General features: G+C 49.5%; 2 protein-coding genes across 4 annotated transcripts in view; both read left to right on the top strand.

Moving 5' to 3' along the window:
• Nucleotides 1–246: 246 nt before the first annotated feature.
• GDPD2 (glycerophosphodiester phosphodiesterase domain containing 2) lies at nt 247–8,577 on the top strand. Its single transcript, XM_040265743.1, has 15 exons — nt 247–351; nt 647–750; nt 1,006–1,099; nt 1,267–1,326; nt 1,557–1,655; nt 1,848–1,941; nt 2,089–2,234; nt 2,350–2,432; nt 2,541–2,691; nt 4,430–4,651; nt 4,849–4,997; nt 6,534–6,681; nt 6,840–6,922; nt 7,173–7,201; nt 7,289–8,577. The coding sequence occupies exons 1-15, from the start codon at nt 247–249 to the stop codon at nt 7,339–7,341; spliced, it is 1,620 nt and encodes a 539-aa protein (XP_040121677.1). The 3' UTR covers nt 7,342–8,577.
• Nucleotides 8,578–18,226: 9,649 nt separating this feature from the next.
• The window catches only part of DLG3 (discs large MAGUK scaffold protein 3), a 53,490-nt gene continuing 53,124 nt past the window's right edge, over nt 18,227–18,592 (top strand). For all 3 annotated transcript variants that reach the window (XM_040265737.1, XM_040265736.1, XM_040265738.1), the window contains exon 1: nt 18,227–18,583. In XM_040265737.1, coding sequence (XP_040121671.1) covers nt 18,227–18,583 — 357 coding nt within the window. The remainder of the gene's footprint in view (nt 18,584–18,592) is intronic.

Below are 18,592 nucleotides of genomic sequence, written 5' to 3'. Positions count from 1 at the left end.
CTAGACCTCCTGAGTGTCTCACTGACTTTCCAGGTGTGCCGTTGAAAGGAAGACCCCGGAAACTGTCCCCTTTGCTCATCTCCTCCTCCAATCTGGCACTTGGAGCCTGCCCTGTAACCTCCGTTGCTGAGCAGTGGCCCAGACCTCTGCTCCTCCCCGACTGGGCTCCTCACGGGGAGGGAGGCTGGGATCTCCCTTCTGCCAGGGTCTCTGAGAGCCAAGCGTCCCTCCCCCCAGGCCCTTACCATGGCCGAGTCCCCTGGCTGTTGCTTTGTCTGGGCCCGCTGCTTCCACTGCCTGTACAGCTGCCACTGGAAGAAATGCCCCAAAGATAAGATGCAAACCAACAAGGTGAAGTACGAATGGGGGTGCGGGGTGGGTAGGGGTGGAAGTCCAAGGTGGGGACCACTTGGAGGGGGAAAGATATCCAGGTGTGCTCAGAGACAGTGGAGGGGCAGGGATGGGGAAGAGACTTTCTCTCCCCAGGAGGAAAATCCCTTCAAATATGGAAAGAACTGCCTGCAAAGCACAGCAGCCCCACACCTTACAGGAAGCCCCTTTGAGCTGCCACCCCTGGGGACTCTGAGCTAAAGTGGGGATGTGAGCCGCTGTGAGCCGCTGTGAGCTTCTCTCTTGCCCTCTGCAGTGCGAATGCGTCTGGTTCGGCTTGCTCTTCCTCACCTTCCTCCTGTCCCTGGGCTGGCTGTACGTCGTGCTCATCCTTCTCAATGACCTGCACAACTTCAATGAGTGTGTCACGGACCCCCTTCCCCAGCAGATATGTCCATCTACTCCCCACCCTGGGACCCCTGGGTGCTCAGCCCCTACCCTGCCTCTTTGAAAACATTTCCTTGGACTCTCCCCAGACCTTGGAGCCCCTGACCCCATGAAAGGCTTCCCTTCACTCCCTTCTAGCCCTGGTCCTGGATCCACCCAGCCCAACTCCCCTCAGGCCACTATTACCACCCTTCCCCGACTCGGACACCTCCCTCTCCCCTCCCACAGATTCCTATTCCAGCACTGGGGGCACTGGATGGACTGGTCCCCAGCATTCCTGCTGGTCATCTCTCTACTGGTCACATACGCATCCCTGCTCTTGGTGGGTGCAGGGACAGCTGGCCTAACCTTAGCCCTCCCTTCCTCCCAGCTCTATGCTGTCACTCTCATCCTGGCCACTGAGGGGAGGGTAGAGGGAGGGGTCAGCCTAGGAAACTCACTCAGTGACCCCTCTTGGCGCATCATGACTCCAACCACCTCTGCCCCCAGCTCCTGGCCCTGCTCCTGCGGCTCTATGGCCAGCCTCTATGTCTGCACACCGTCCACAAGGTAGAGTGGGGATGGGCACAAGCGGGAGACGGGTGCACTGGACCCGGTGCTCAGCCGGCTCTTCTCTTCCTGGGCACGAGCCCAGGACCCAAAGCCCAGTAAATATATGTTGAATGAAAGGAGGACAGTGGATGAGCCAGGAGAAGGGAATGCTCCTGTTTTCACAGAGTGAGGGGCAGCCTAGGCAGCCCAGGTTGACACAAACGTGCCCCTCACTCCTGGTTCCCCAGGTGCTGCTGCTCCTCATCATATTTCTTGTGGCTGCTGGCCTTGTGGGACTGGAGGTCCAGTGGCGGGAGGAGTGGCATAGCTTACGTCTGTCACTACAGGTGAGTGGCTGATATCCAGTGCTTGGGGGAAACCTTCGCCTGTGGCCAACCCCAGGACACAGCATGCTCCCTGGTGCCCCGAGACTGCAGGAAGCTCTCAACTTCAAAAGTCAGCTACTAGGACGAGAAGGAGAGAGGTTCTAAGGTTCTAGGATTCTAAGGTTCTAAGACCTTACCAGCTCTTGTCCACAGGCCACAGCCCCATTCCTTCACATTGGAGCAGCTGCTGGCATCACCCTCCTGGCCTGGCCTGTGGCTGATACCTTCTACCATATCCATCGAAGAGGTGCCAACTCCACTGCTACCCTCCAGTCCCCTTAATGCCCACCAGTGCTTCTGCCTCCTGCTGCTCCATTTCCTACACCTGTGCTGTTTTCTGCCCCGAGGGCCCACCACCGCACTTTCTTCATGGCCTGTCCCCCACTCCCCACAGGTCCCAAGATCCTGCTACTGCTCCTATATTTTGGAGCCACCCTGGGCATCTACCTGGCACCCCTATTCATCTCCTCAGCCTGTATCATGGAACCCAAAGACCTACCACACAAGCCTAAGTTGATAGGACACCGAGGGGCCCCCATGGTGAGTGTGGGGCAGAATGCAGGCAGGGTGGGGAAGGTCTGCTTCTCCAGGCTGCTGCGGCCAGGCCTGTGGGTTGCCAGGCTCCCACCCTTCCCTGCTCCCTCGCCTTTCCCAGCTGGCCCCCGAGAACACCCTGATGTCCCTGCGGAAGACAGCTGAATGTGGAGCTGTTGTGTTTGAGACCGACGTGATGGTCAGGTGAGGAAAGCTGGGGCCCCTTCCCCCACCCGAATGACACAGCAGGGGAGCTCCAGAAGTGATGACCAGCCCCAGAGCTTGGTCCTCTGACTCCCCTTGTGCCTTCAGCTCCGATGGGATCCCCTTTCTCATGCATGATGAGCGCCTGACCAGGACCACAGATGTGGCCTCTGTGTTCCCAGACCGAGTCAACAGCCACAGCAGTAACTTCTCCTGGGCTGAACTGAAGAGGCTCAATGCTGGGGCCTGGTTCCTTCAGGTGAGGACAGCCTTCTGCAAGAGACAGCCACGTACAGGGGCACTCTGGGCAGAGTTCATTCATTGATAACCATCTGCTGAGCCCTGTGCTGGGCAATAGGTATACAGTCTCTGCCCTCAGGTCATTCCTTCCTAGTAAGGCTATCAGAATAGGAAACCTCAAGTGAGAACAAGGTCTGCACTGGGTAGAGAGGAGAGAGAGGTCACTGTTGGGCAGGGGCAGTGTGGGAGAGGATCAGGAGTGGGGTCACAGGAGAGGATGCCTGAGCAGCATATGAAGTGAGGGTAGTTTTTAAGATGGGCAAGGCAGGGAACAAGAATTCTGGTTAGAGGGAAGAATGCGGGTAAAACCCACATAAATATGAAGAAGTGTTTTCAGGGAATGAAGAGTGGCTCAGTAGAAATTTTCTGGCAGTTCAGTGGTTGGGACTCAGCATTTTCACTACCTTGGGCTTGGGTTCAATTCCTGGTTGGGGAACTAAGATCCCCCAAGCTGTGTGGTGTGGCAAAAACACACACACACACACACAAGACAATGAAAAAGTGGCTCAGTGGAAGTGGGAGATAAAGATGAATGGTAGTCATGGGAGCTGAGGGCCTGGGGGGAGCAGAGTTTGGTCTCTGGTGGGCTTTGAATGCTAGGCCGGGAAGTGTGGACTTTAATCCTGCAGATGATGGAAAATATTTCAAAGGATACTTAATTTGTTTAACTCCCCTTTTCTTGATTACCAAAGTAATAAAGTTCCTTGTTAAAAAAAAAAAAAAAAAGTAAAACATCAGAGAACTAATCTAAAATTGAAAAATCTCCTGTAATCCAACCCTTCAGCTGGGTATGTATTCTGAGTGATGAAGACACATCTGATTGCCTAGAGTAAGGGATGTCTGAGTTTGAATCATGGCTTAACCACTTCCTGGCTATATAAGCCTGGGTAACATTCTTTAGGGTCTCTGTTCTTCATTTTCCTCATCTATAAAATGGGAGTAACAACAGTACTTACCTCGTAGGATTGTCAGGAGAACTAAATAATACACATAAAGCACTTCTAATACTGCCTAGCATGTAGTAAATATTTAATGTGTTGATAGCTCATTTTTTCCATGTCAGTGATTACGAGGCAAGGTCATTTGTTGATTTCAAGGGGAGGCAATGAGAGTGGCAGAGGTTTGGAATAGCCAACAGGAGGAATGGGAGAGGGAGCAAATCAAGAGCAAGTAAAAGGATGGCTAAGTGGCCCAGAGAACACAAAACAGGACTGCAGGGCCAACAGCCCACGTGATATTCTCTGCCCTCCAATTCCAGTGGGTGGAGGAGGTGGACAATTGTAGAATTCAATCAGAGTTTAGGATTTGTGGGGCACATGGGGCAGGAAAGGAGTTGAGTGGGTTGTTGAAAAGTAGTTTAAGCTGAGGATGGATCATGGGTAGGGGATGTAGGGTGGCTAGAAAGGGGCCGATGGACTGGGAAGAAATCAAGGGGTCAAGATCCCAGAGGTCTCCATGAGACCAAGAGAAAGTGTAGTGAGAGTGAGGAAGTTAGGAAACCCTGAGGGTAGGAGGTTGGGGTCAGAGTAAGATGTCAGAGGGTCTAGAAAAGGCCACAGTTTGGAAAAAGGAAAAACCCTGACTCAACAGAGGGCCACAGCTGTTCTCCAAGTCGGGGAAACGAGTAAAGATAATGAGGATGGTGGCACAGCCTGGAGGCTTCTTCTGGTCTTGAAATAATTTTCTTCTTCCTATAGAGGCAACCTTTCTGGGGGGCTAAGCAGCTGTCGGGCCATGATCGAGAAGATGCTGAGAGTCAAACAGTGCCATCCTTGGAAGAGATACTGAAGGAAGCTGAAGGCCTCAACCTCTCTATCATATTTGACCTGCGCCGCCCCCCAGGAAACCACACATATCATGACAGTTTTGTCAACCAGACATTGGAGACTGTGCTGAGTTCAGGAGTGCCCCAAGCCATGGTGATGTTGTCAGGACCCCAAGTGCCCCTCTCCCCTGCCTTCCCTAGACCATGACAATAATGTTGAGGCATCCCCCCTCCCCAGGGCCCTGGCCCAGCTCATGTACCCCATCTGTGGTCATACATCTTTGCCCCTGCTGCCACCCCCAGAATCCCCAGGCCTTCTCCAGCTTAATGCCCACCTACCCTGAACCACAGGTCCTTTGGCTACCGGATGAAGATCGGGCTTATGTCCAAGAAAGAGCCCCCCAAATGCGCCAGATATATGGACATCTGGAAGGCCATGGCACTGAGAGTCCCCAGTTTCTCAACCTCCCCTATCAAGACCTGCCACTGTTGGATATCAAGTGAGTGCCAGAGGAAAGGAGCCGAGGGGATCACGTGAGGCTTAATGGTATAGAAGAGCGAAGGCTGGGAGGGCAAAGGCCATTCATTTGCTCATACAACACATATTTATTGAACACCTACTATGTGTCAGGCTCTATTTATTGCAGGTTTGGGGCATGGGAGAGATAGATAATAAATCACTGCACAAAACATATGCATGTTGGAGAGTGATAAGTGACATGAAGACAAAAATTTAGGAAGAGGGTAGAGATTGGGAGAGAGGGGAGAAGGTCATAGTAGGAAGAGTGGTGAAAGAGGTAGTGTCTGGGCTGAGACCTGACAAGTCACAAGGAGGTAACAATGGGAAGAGCTGCAGAACAGCAGGAACAGCAGCCTCATGAGCAACAGGAAGGTGAGACTGGAGAGGTTGGCAGGGGCCAAACTGGGTGGGACTTCGTAGGCCACCAGGATTTTAGCTTTCATTTTACACCAGAGAGAGGGTGGATCCAGGGGAGAGAGGCAAGGGAGTCACAGATGTGAGTGGATGCAACCAGAAAACATAATAGACTTCAAAACCTGTAGTCACCAAGCTCTCTTATAATATCCTTGTGGTTAGATAGGGAAAAAATGTGGACTGAATGATGGCCCAGTTATCATATTAAGTATTTCAAGGACCTTCCCCCAAGTTGTCACCATGGGAGGAGACTGGATATCAGGTTAAGACTCCCCTTAGTCTTGTCCTGATCAACATTGACTGCTAATCATGTTTCCAGAAGGCATGAATTGGTAATGAAAAAGGTGATGGGAAAATGGAGGCCCCAGAAGGTCTAAGCACTCTAAGGTGACAGGTCAAATGTACCAAGATGAAATGCAACGGAGATACATGTAAAGACCCATGCCCAGGGTCCAGAGGAAACTCAATTGCACAAAAATAAGAGAGGGAGACACTGGCATCAGCAGGAACATGTGTGAAAAAGACCAGGACTTTGATTGTACACTGTGCATAATCAATGAGTCAAAGTCAGTTGACATTGCCAAAAACTAACCTGACCCTGGGCTGCCTTCACATGGACATAGCGCCCCGAAGGCAGGAGGAGTTTTGCTCTCCTCCAAGCTAGTCCCAGCCCACCCAGCTACCATGTTCAGATGCAGGCTCCATACTTCAAAAGGAACATTGGTAAATGGGAGTAAGATCAGACTAGAGAGGTTTGTATGGTGAAAGGAATGATAACCCAGGTCCCTGATTGAAGCAACTAGGGTGGTTGGGCCTGGAGAAAAGACTCGGGGGAATGTGGTCACACTGTCCCTCACACCTCTTAAGGGATGGCATGGGACAAAGAGGAGAAACACATTTGGGTGACCCCAGACAGCAAAACTAGGACCCATGGGTGAAATCTACTGGGAGACAGAGCAGGTGGGGGTCTGCTATCCAAAGGCAGAAGTGATGGCTCTGGAGCAGGGACACTGTGGGTTCAAACACGGAGAGGGGCTGTTTCCCTCCTGTGCCTGGATCCTCAAGGTTCTGAATGTTCCTGATTTCTTCCCCACCTGCACAGGGCACTGCGCCAGGAGAATGTCTCGGTGAACCTCTTTGTAGTGAACAAACCCTGGCTCTTCTCCCTGCTCTGGTGTGCAGGGGTGGATTCAGTCACCACCAACGACTGCCAGCTGCTGCAGCAGATGCGTTACCCTGTCTGGCTTATTGTAAGAACTCAGGGACTGTCACCTCTCCTCCTCTTTTCCTATTTCTGCTTCTCCTTAACCCTGTTCCCCGCTTCCTTACTTATTTTCCCCCATACACACCCTGGATCCGTATATGGGTGGCTCTGGCCACTGACAGGGACCTTTTTCTTTTCTCACAGCCTGCTCGAACCTACCTGATAATATGGATCATTACCAATTGTGTCTCCATCCTGCTGCTTTTGTGGACTTTCCTCTTACAACAGTGAGTCCTTTGTACCTCAGCTTTCTGGGTCTTCATTCTCCCTAGGGTCCTGCTGATGGGGCATATTCAGACTCATTGACGCTGCCTAGGGCTTGGGGTTTGGTCTGTTTGGACCCTTGGAGATTCTTACACCCTTCCTTTATACGTCTAATTGGCTTGAACCTGGGAAAGTCAGTTTGGGGGAACTCAGGGTCAAAAGGTTGTGCTTGACGCTGGCCGAACTCACAATGCGAAGCTTTTCTCCCCATAGGAGGTGTGCTAAGGAGAGACAGAGAACCGGTAAGAGCTGTTTCCCCTTACCTCATTTTTCTCCTCCTCTAGCCTTCCCCTTACTCACTCCCTATGTGTTCCCGCTTACCTCTCCAGGGCTAGAGACAGCAGTGCTGCTGACCAGGATCAACAATTTCATAAGGGAGTGAATGCCCTGTCTTAGGCCCCCAGCCAAAATTGGAGGCCTGTTTGCACTGGCCAACAGCAAGGAAGAGAGGGTGGCTGAGGTGGAATATTGCTGAGGTTGGCGTGGGGTGACCTTTCCCAGCAGAAGGTGTTCCCCTTGGGATTTTGACCTGAGGTGGTCAGAAAGACTGAGTCACAAGAAGTTTGTCCCCAAATGAAACTTAACAGAGGAAGAGACAAGGAGATTGCCAAGAGAATGTTTCAGATCTATGCGCAGGTATTCTTGTGTACAAGGCGCAGGGTATCAGGGATGGGACAGCTCAGAACTGTGACTGAAGGAGATGACAAAATGGCCTTTCCTGGAGAACTGTAAGATGATGGAGACATCAACCTGGCTCCATTCACTGTCTCTCTTGACATATGCAATTTATCTGATTTCCTGCGTAAAAACTAGGAGCTGACGAGCCCATCTAGCCATGTAATTCTGTGCCTGCAAGTGGCTTTTTCTTGTGCACAGTCTTTTCTTCAAGACACACTGGTTCTTGACTCTTGTCGGTTAATCTGTTATTCAATGCATTTAATGCCCATTTGGCACAGTCTAACTTTTACAGTGCTGGCGCTGGGTGGAGGAAGCACCTTGCATCTCGAGTTGTATGTGACATGACATTGAGGGGTCATCATGAGGAGAATCGTGGGTTGGCGGTGACAAGTGGGCCACCTGGGGCAATGAAGGGCTGCAAATGGTCAGCGGGAGCACCACGGCCCACAGGGGACATTCCCGGTGGCCCAAGCGCGCTGTGCAGTGTTGCGCTGGAGCTCCACCTTGTGGTCACCTGCCCCAAAAGGAGGGCCGCGCCCGTCGTCACCTGTGAAGTATTAGCTGGATGCCACCTGTTTCTCGTGCCCGTTGGGGACCTGTGTTCCCGACTCCAGACCCCAAGGGCATGATCCGATTTCCACAAGTTCTTGCTTCTCTGGGTTGCGCGCAGGGTCTGGTTGCCCGACCCACCTTCCCCTCGAGGAGCAAGTTCCCTGGTGTGTTTGCTGCTTGTGAGTCCCTGGACTAAACAATTTACATGACCAGAGCGGAGCTGGCCTACGATAATGTGACTGATAGAAGTGGGGAGGGGCTAAGGAAAACACAAGGACAGGAGAGGGCTCTGGCTGCCTCTTTAGTCCCCCACCGCACCCACATTCGCCCTGGTTCGTTTCTCCACGCCCCGGTTCATTTCTCCACACGAAGGGAAATCGAACTAAGGATCTGACGAGGTTAGGAGGTTCGTTTCTCAATTATTCCTCTCCCTGGGACCAGGGGTGGCACTGGCACCTAGGGACAAGATCCTCCTTGGTTGCAGGGCAAGCAGCCCTGAGAACTACAATTCCCAGGATGGCCCTGGGCACTTCCGTTCTCGGGATGGGTCGACAGAAGTGAGTTTGAATTTGTGCTCCCGCCCCCTCCTCCTCCCGGACCCTGCGCTTTCCCTTCTCGCCGCCCCGCCTCCGCCATGCACACAGAGGTACGTACAGACACAGGCCGCCGTCCACGCCAACATACCTGGCCTGCAGCTGGCGCGATGGGCGGGGGCACCGGCGTGCGACCGACTGGGAGGCCGGAGGAGCCCCAGTAGCCCACGCCGCGGCAGCTGCCTGGTCCCACTCTTCTAGGGGGTCCACGCCGCCTGGGACCTCCTCTTCCACACACTACCTTTTCAAGGTGCAATGCCGTAGTTTTCCCCCTTCCAGATCCCGCCGCTCAGACCGACCGCCAGCCTCAGCTCTGGGGCGCCGAGGTACCGGCGCCCAGGTACCGCCGGGCTCTCACCTCTCAGCTCGGACCTCCCTCTCCCGTCCCCATCCCTACTTTTTTCCCAGACGCCCAGACGCCCAGCCCCGCAGCCTCTTCCTCTCCTCCCCTCCCGACTAGACCCTGACCACCTCCAGAGTCTCCAAACCCCTCAGCCTCCACTTCTCAGCTCCCAGTCTCAGCTGCAGTCCTCTAACCTCAGAATCTCGACTCCGGGCCCGGCAGGAATGCCCCTAGCCCTTGCCCCAAGCCTCTAGCCTTGAGTACTCAGCCCTGTGCCTGACACCGCCGATGCTTCCTCTCTTCCCAGCAGGATTAGACTCTTAACTTCTATAGGGTCCTGGACTGGAGACTGACGCTGACAAAAACTTGAGGGTGGAGGGCCAAGGGGAGCTTCTCATTGGGGTTCCAATGCAGTTGCTCTCTTTATTTTTAGCTGCTGACTCACAGCTTCTGGCACTAGGGTTTGGGGCTAACAGGCTGGGCTAGGGGGCTATTAATAGAGCTAAGGCACAGCCCCAACCGAGTTCAGTTTAGAAGCACTGGGAGTAAGGAGCCCTCCCTTGGATCCTCTGGAATTGTGGACTAGGGTAGTGGCTGGACTAGGACCTCTCTGGCTGCCAGTACCTCAGCCTGGTATCTCTACCTTGGAACTCTTGAGGGAAAGCCCCTGACAAAACTCGGGGCACAGCTCTCCCCTAAGTTTGCCATGGCTTGGGGCTCTGCCACAATGAAGCTCCTGCTGCACTGAGTGAACAGATGACTTTCAAGTGCAGGGATTATTGTGCCCACGGCTTTGGCCTGCTTAGACCTACTCCTGGGCCAGAATGCTAGGTTACTAGGAGGAATAGCTGTGGATTTCTGGTTCCCAGAGGCCCTCATGATGATGGGATACTACAACATGGTCCTAACAGAGAGAGCACAGAGCTGACAATTTGCTAGCTCCAAACCAGACACAGGACTAGCAAGCTGTCAAATTCTGTGTTACCGCTCTCCCGTTCTTTTTGTTTCTTTCCCTTCCGTTGTGCTCTGTGCCTGCTCACAGGTATCAACATATCTCAGGATCTCTCTCTACTCCATAGAGAAATCTAATTGAGGAAAGTCACTGAGAAACTCCTATAGGACATTTTTATCTTAATGGGTGGAAGTAGGCTTTTCCTAATCCATTCATTGGGGATGGTGGGGACATCTTGATACCTTAGTGAACTAATCATCAAAATCATTCCACCCCACGCCCAATGTGCTAGAATTCCCATCCACTGAGAATGCACACCCATAACAATGCCCCTTACTCGCAAAGCAGAAACTTCCCAGTTTCAGCACACCCAATCTCTGGCTCCCAGGTGAAAAGCCCCAAGGGCTTTGGGGCAAGAGTGGTTATTTCTTCACACAAAAAGACTGGGGTCACCCAATGAAGCTGTACTTTCAAGAATGAGTGCAGATTATCATACGGTAGTAGGCCACACCACCCCCATCCTGTCAATTTGCTGAGGGAGCTGGAGAGACCGTGGATGGAAGTCAGAAATAGTCACTCTCCTCCCAAATCCTGTATCAGGTTCCTTGGTGGCTTCAGTCTCATTGTCAGTTCAGTTCAGTCACTCAGTCGTGTCTGAGTGTTTGCGACCCCATGGACTGCAGCATGCTAGGCCTCTCTATCCATCACCAGCTCCCAGAGTTTACTCAAACTCATGTCCATTGAGTCGGTGATGCCATCCAGCCATCTCATCCTCTGTTATCCCCTGCTCCTCTCACCAATCTTTCCCAACATCAGGGTCTTTTCAAATGAGTCAGCTCTTCGCATCAGGTGGCCAAAGTATTGGAGTTTCAGCTTCAGCATCAGACCTTCCAATGAATATTCAGGACTGATTTAATTTAGGATGGACTGGTTGGATCTCCATGCAGTCCAAGGGACTCTCAAGAATCTTCTCCAACACCACACCTCAAAAGCATCAATTCTTCAGTCCTCAGCTTTCTTTATAGTCCAACTCTCACATCCGTACATGACTACTGGAAAAACCATAGGTTTGACTAGACGGATCTTTGTTGGCAAAGTAATGTCTCTGCTATTTAATATGCTGTCTAGGTTGGTCATAACTTTCTTTCCAAGGACAAGCGTCAATTTCATGGCTGCAGTCACCATCTGCAGTGATTTTGGAGTCCCCCAAAATAAAGTATCTCACCGTTTCCACTGTTTCCCCATCTATTTGCCATGAAGTGATGGGACCAGATGCCATGATGTTAGTTTTCTGAATGCTGAGTTTTAAGCCAACTTTTTCACTCTCATCAGGCAGCCCAGTTGCCTAACAATCTCAGTCGCCTGCAGGGGCAGGGGTTGTTTTCCACCTGTAGGGGGCGCCTGGCTCCCTGAGGTCTCAGGCTGGAGGTCTAGCAGTTGGGAGGGGGTTCCAAGTGTCAAAGCATCTCAGGGTTGCTGACCTCTTCCCAGGGTTGCCAATCATGTCCAGTCTGAGCATCAAGGAGCCTATTAGAGTGGGGAGAAGCTCACTATGAATGTAAATGGATTTTACTCATATTCATTAAAAATGAAAATATGAAGGGGGGCAGTCAATGGAGATCAAGCATGAGGAAGGCAGTTTAACCCTCTCCATTCACTCCAGGCTTAGCAATTTTTCTCCTGAGCTACTTTTCGGATGTAAGAAAAGAGTCTAGCACTCTATAGTATTGACAAACTGCTGAGCATATAAAAGACTTAAGGTCCTGAGTTACCAGAGTAGCCTAGACTTGGTCATGAATCCCTAATCCATTAACCCTAATCCACTGTGTACTAGGTAGAGTGCTCAATGTTTTACGTTTAAGCCCCACAAAACCCCTATGATTATTTCCATTTCACAGATAAACTGAAGCTCAAGAAGTAAAGTAATGGCCAAAGTCACACAACTAGTGACTGGATTAGGTGTGATTGAGCAACCACTGTGTGCCAGGGGCTAAGAATACAGAAAACCAGACAAATACAGAGGTAGGATATTCCATAAAACAACTGAGTTGTACTTTTCTCTGCCTAATGAACACCTAGTCACCCTTCAGGACCAAACTAAAAATGTCATCTCTTATGACACTTTTCATAAGCCCCTCATCACCCACAAATAGAGTTGATAACTTGCTTTCTTATATACCCTCTGAAATAGCACTTTTTGCAGTTATTGTAATGACCTGCTTCTGTATTTCCTTTTCTCCAGCTTTGAGCACCCCAATGACAAGGCCTGTTTACTATTTATCACCACTGGGATATCTGATAGACATCTCAAACTCAAATGTCTAAATCTGGACACCTGATCTTTTTCCCCCAAATGACCTCTTCCTTAAAGTGGTACTCATCTCAGTTGATGAAAATTTCACCTTCCCAGTTGCTCTGGCCAAAAAATCTTGTAATCACACCTCATAATCAATCTGTCAGCAAATCCTGTTGACTTTCTCCTCAAAATACGTATAGAATCCAATCACTTCTTATTACCTCCAGTGCTACATCCTGGTCCTAACCACCATCACCTTTCGTTTGGATCACTGCAATAAGCCTCCTGACTGGTCTCACTGATTCACCTTTGTCCCCTGTGACCCATTCTCAGAAGCCAGAGTGATGTTGCTAAACACAAGTCAGGTCATGCCAGTTCTCTGCACAAAACTCTCCAATGGCTCCCCATCTCAGAATAAAGCCAAAGTCCTTCAATGTCCTATAGACTGTATACAGTCTGGTCTCCTTTGAAATCTCTGATCTTATCTGCTAGTACACCCCCCTCCCACTCTGCTCTAGCTACTTGGTTCTCCTTGCTGTTCCTTGAACAAGCCAGATGCATTCCTTATCCAGGACCTTTGCATTGGCTGTTCCCTTGCGAGGTATACACTTCTGCATGACTTTCTTCCACACCTCCCTCAAATCTTTGTTCAAATATCATTTTCTCACTGATGCCTACCTTGAAGAACCTGTTTAAGATTGCCTCTATTTTAATGTCCAGTTTACAGCAATACAGGGTATAGAGGAACAATGACATCATGAGGAAAAAAAAAAAACAAGCAAATCCAGAAGTAGGATATTCTAAAAAACAACTAACTTGTACTTTTTAAAAAGCCGATGTCATTAATTTAAAAAAAAAAAAAAAAGATGAGGGGAGTTCCCTGGTGATACAGTGGCCAAGACCTCTAGCTCCCAATGCAGGGGGCCTGCTCAAGAAACTATATCCCACATGCCAGAACTAAAGAGTTTGCATGCTGCAACTAAAAAAGATGCCGCATGTCTCAACTGAGACCCATTGCAGCCAAAATAAATAAATAAATAAATACTTTAAAAAAAAAAAAGATGGGAAACTTCTACTTCTGGACTCAGCTGGAGTAGACATACTTCTCCCTATTTCTCCCAATAAGAGCAGCTAAAACTCTGCATGTGATATGTAAAAACAAGCATAGGAAGACTCTAAAAGAGGGAGAAAAGGGCAGTTTTGACAAGTGAGCTCCCTGGGTTTTCTTGTTGCCTTATATCCCAGCCTGTAGGCTGGAGAAGCCAGCCTGGAAGTGCCAGTAGGCACAGACAAAAAAAAAAAAAAAAACCTCAGTAAAAGCCTGCTCTCTCTAGCCCAAAGACTAGCAAATGGGCAGCTTAGTTGGACAACACAAAACTCTTAGACAATAACCACTCTCCTGCAACCAGACATTACAGAAAAACAAAAACAAAAGACTGCAGCTCCACCCACTCTAGCTAGCAAAGACCCAAGTGGAAACCAAGACTTTCCCTCTTGCCAGACTCCCCAGGCTCCCTGGGGTTGTGTCTAAGTAGGGAGTCTGGACTTCCATCCCCACAGGTTAACCTGTGTGGCATCAGAGTATCAGAGGAAGGCCTAGTGGAGGGTCAAGACTTTTGCTGCTGCCCTGCTCCTCCTCCGCTCCCCATCCCAGTCCTCTATCATCTTCCTCTCACCTGCACCCCCACCCGTGGTGAGTGGAAGCTACCTGGGAGCAGGAAGGAGGCCTTTCAACCCTTCCCCCACCAGGGAAGTGTCAGTGGAGGCCTTGTGGGGGGCTGGAACTCCCACACCTGCCCAGCAGTAAAGAAGAACCCCCTCTTTGGGTATCAACCAATGTTAAGTGGGGAACAACTTGAACCTCTACCCCCTCCTGGCAGTAGCCAGGCAATGGCTCCTTCCACTGATGGCAACAGTGTCAGAAAATGCCTATCCAAAACAAGAGATTTAAGTAGGACCTAGAGTCTGATAACATAATATCCAAAAATGTCTATGATGCAATGGAAATTCACTCATCATACCAGGAACCAGGAGACCCTCACCATGAATAAGAACTAAGCAACAGATGCCAACACCAAGATGACAGAGAGCTTTCAATGATCTGAGAATGAGTCTAAAGAAGCCAACGTTAGGGGGAAATGCTTCAATGAGCAATTACAAATAGGTTGGAAACAAAAGAAAAAGATGGAAAGTCTTAGCAGAGAAACAGATATGATGGAGTATCAGACAGAAATTTTAGAGTGGAAGAATACAATAACCAAACCAAAAAACTGAGGAAATGGGCTCATCAGCAGGATGGAGAAGACAAAAAAAAAAATCAGTGAACTGGAAGATAGAACATTAGAAATTGCCCGATCTGAATAACAGTGGGAAAATAGACTTAAAAAAAATGATCAGAACCTCAGAGACATGTGGGACTATAACAAAAGACCTAACATTCATGTCATCAGGGAGTCCCAGAAGAAGAGAAAGAGAGTGGGCCAAAGAAGTCCTCAAGAAACGATGGCTGAAAATTCTCCCAATCTGGCAAAAGACATAAACCTACAGATTCAAGAAGCTGAACAAATCCCAAACAGGATAAAGAAATCCATGCCAAGACATATTCAAACTTTGAAAACCCAGACCAAGAGAAAGTCTTGAAAGCAGTAACAAAGAAACACCACTTTATCAACAGGGGGAAAACAATTCAAGAATCAGTGATTTCTCACCAGAAACCATGGTGACCAGAGGAAGTGGCACAACATATTTCAAGTGTTAAAAGCACTGCCAAGGCTGGATGCTATATTTAGTGAAAATATCCTTCAGAAATGAGGGAGAAATCAAGATATCCTTAGAAAAAGGAAAGCTATGAGAACTTGACACCAGCAGACTCCCCCTAAAAGAGTGGTTAAAGGCAGTACACACAAGAGAAAGGAAATGATAAAAGAAGAACTCTTGGAACATCAGGAAGGAAAAAGGAATAGCATGAATAAAAACATAAGTACAACAGACTTTCCTTCTTCTCTTGAATTGTTTAATGTCTGATGGTTGAAGCAATAGGTACAGTATCATCTGATGTGGAGCTCAATATATGTAGAGGAAATATTAAAGACAACCATAGGAGAAATGAGACAGGGTAAAGAGACCTAAATAGAGTTAAGTTTTTGTATACTTTCCTCAATCTTTTAAACTGATGACACCAATAGGTCTTTGTGGTGACAAAATAGTTTTGTATCTTGATTGCAATGGTTGTTATAGGAATCTCTACATGTGGTAAAATGGTATAGAACTCTACACACATTGTACCAATGTCAATTTCCTGGTTTTGATATTGTACTATAGTTATGTAAGATGCCATCATTGAGTAAAACTGGGTTAAGGGTACACAGGCCCTCTCTGTACTATCTATGCAATTTCCTTGTAAATCTATAATTATTTCAAAATAAAAATTTTTCTGTTAAGATTGGGGCTGTTTTAGTGGCTAAAGACACAAATGCAATGTGACAACTGTGATTAGATTCTGATGTTAAAACATATAAAAGACAAGTTTGGAGAAACTTCAATATAGACTGGACATTGTTGTTGTTCAGTCACTAAGTCATGCCCAACTCTTTGAGACCCCATGTAGCATGCCAGAGACTAGACATTAGATGATATGAAATAATTGTAATTTTCTTACATGCCATATTCATATTATTGGAGAATGTTTTTATCCCCACACAATGAATGCTGAAATATTTAGAGGAGGTGTGTAATGAAATCTGTAACTTACATTTGAATGATTCAGAAAAAATTGTAGATCAATTGATAGAGCAAATATAACAAGACATTGCCAGTTGTTGGCTCTATGAGGAAGATATATAGGAGTTCATTGTACTATTCTTTCAGCATTTCTGTATGTTTGTAAATTTTCATTTTTAAAAAAGCTAAAGAGGATATGTGAAAGATGTATATGTGGTAAAGAAAGTATAGTAAGATGTTAATGCAAGTCTAGGTGGCAATTTGCTGATCCCTGTAAAATTCTTTCAGTTTTTCGGTATGTTTGAAAATTTTCCTTTTAAAATGTAAGGGTAAAAAACTTGAAGAAAAAATTATCACAACCTCATATCCTTCCCTAGTACTCCCAATCCCTCTTTTTCTGCTCTTTCTTTTTTTCCCACAGCATTTATCACCATATACAGTAGTATATACTTCACTTATTTATTGTACTAATTTTTGTCTGTATCCTATCACTAGAATGTAAGCTCCCCAAGGGCAAGGATTTATTGTGTGTGTGTTTTTTTTTCCTGTTTGCTGCTACGTCCTTAAATCCTAGAACAGTGTCTGGCACATAGCACGTGCTCAGAGAATATTTGTTGAATTAAGAATAAGTTTCTGTAGCCCTAGGGCCTAGGTCAAGGCCTTGCACAGAGCAGGTGTGCAACAAATGATCGTTGATTTGAGATCTGCAGAAGTTAGAATAGACCTGTTGTACTTGAGCAGTTCTGAGTGTGGACTTGAGTCAAACGGCTAGGATTCCGTCACTTCCACCTGTGTAACCTAGCTGCATTAACATCCCTGAGCCTCAATTTCTCATTGGTATAAGTCAGATAATAATAGTAACACTTTGGTAAGGGTTTTGTTTGCATGTAAAGCACTTAGGACTTTGTAAAGACTCAATAACTGGTAGCTAATGACAAAACAAGAACAGCAAAATGGCAAGTTTTCCCAGCATGTCATCCTTCTTCCATCCACCAACAGGCTGAGCCAAGAGAGGTTAAGAAGATGTCCTTGGACAAGTATTCCCAACTTCTTTTCTAGGCCCTCAGGTTTCTTTCATTTTAGACCTCTTCTTTCCTTTCCTCCTGCCCGGGACTTTCTTTACTCTCTTGGCATCCTGAAGTGCTTTCCTCCATGATAACCATGCAGGAGTGGAGTGGAGGAGACAGGAATCTGTGCACCAGGGACAAAAGCTTAGAGCTTTCCTCCTGTTCTAGGTGTGAGTCCCTCATTGGTGATAGAAGCCGGTCAAGTGTTAGGCTGTAGTCATTTCAGGGCCTAGAGATTGAGAGAACAATAGTCCTGAGGAAGAGGTACTGACAAGAGAATAGCCTCCTAAGCGGTCCTCTTCCTTGGTCCCGTTAGGAAAGAGCACCTCCCTCACCCTGCTCTGCCGCCTCAAGTCTTTACTTCTGGTGGCCCCAGCTCAGAGCAAGGCCGGGGACCCATTGAGCATCTCTCTGCAACTCCCTCTTGGTAGTAGGGTGGGGTGGGGTGGAGTGGGCGGAGGACAGGCTGAGATTGGAGATGAAGGGGCATGAAATTGAGAGCTGAGCTCACCCGTGGCCTAAGTCCCCTGTCCCTGACCTAGGGTCAGCCCTACCCCGGATATCTGGGGAGCTGGGGCTGAGCCTGGGGGCGCCACTGCCTCTGTTCCTTTAAGGAGCCGCTGTTTAGCATTCCTGCTGCTGCCGCTGCCGCTGCCTGATTCTGAACGCTGATTGGCTGGAATCAACTGAGAACCGAGCCAGGGAGAGATGCTCTTGACTCCACTCAGATTCATCCTGGGGACCAGTGCAGGAGCGGTCCTCGCAGCACCCAGCTTCTGCCCAAGCTTCCGCTTCTTCTTTGCCGCTGGGCCTCGGCCCAGGAGCCACGACGGGCGACACGGAGCCGCCAGTGCTGGAGGGGGAGCCGTGGGTGCGGGGCAGCGTGGGGGCAGAGGCCCCGGGACGCCCGCCCGGCCCCAGGCCCCGCTCCGCCCGGGCACCCCAACGAGTGCCCCCCCCTTCCTGGTCCGAGCAGTGTGAGTGTGCCCGGGAGCCCGGCGGTGGCAGCGGCGGCGGCGTGGAAACCGGCGTGGGCTGGGGGGTCCGAGCCGCGGGGGGCAGTGCCATGCACAAGCACCAGCACTGCTGTAAGTGCCCCGAATGCTACGAGGTGACCCGCCTGGCCGCCCTGCGGCGCCTCGAGCCTCCCAGCTACGGGGACTGGCAAGTACCCGACCCCTACGGGCCAGGTGGGGGCAATGGAGCCAGTGCCGGTTATGGGGGCTACAGCTCGCAGACCCTGCCCTCGCAGGCGGGGGCCACCCCCACCCCCCGCACCAAGGCCAAGCTCATCCCCACCGGTCGGGATGTGGGACCAGTGCCCCCTAAGCCAGTCCCGGGCAAGAGCACCCCCAAACTCAACGGCAGCGGCCCCAGCTGGTGGCCCGAGTGCACCTGTACAGGCCGGGATTGGTATGAGCAGGTATGGACG

The sequence above is a fragment of the Oryx dammah genome, unplaced genomic scaffold (genome assembly GCF_014754425.2).
Source record: "Oryx dammah isolate SB20612 unplaced genomic scaffold, SCBI_Odam_1.1 HiC_scaffold_23, whole genome shotgun sequence".
NCBI classification, from domain to species: domain Eukaryota; kingdom Metazoa; phylum Chordata; class Mammalia; order Artiodactyla; family Bovidae; genus Oryx; species Oryx dammah.
The sequence above is the reverse complement of the archived record's forward strand: the minus strand, read 5'-3'. Positions and strand labels throughout refer to the sequence as shown.

What these genes read in the sequence shown, in the direction of transcription:
- GDPD2 (XM_040265743.1), top strand. Translation starts at nt 247, where the DNA reads ATGGCCGAGTCCCCTGGCTGTTGCTTTGTCTGGGCCCGCTGCTTCCAC. An exon ending in GTCTGCACACCGTCCACAAG is followed by an intron (nt 1,327 to 1,556) that starts GTAGAGTGGGGA and finishes CTGGTTCCCCAG; the next exon opens with GTGCTGCTGCTCCTCATCAT. An exon ending in TGGACTTTCCTCTTACAACA is followed by an intron (nt 6,923 to 7,172) that starts GTGAGTCCTTTG and finishes TTCTCCCCATAG; the next exon opens with GAGGTGTGCTAAGGAGAGAC.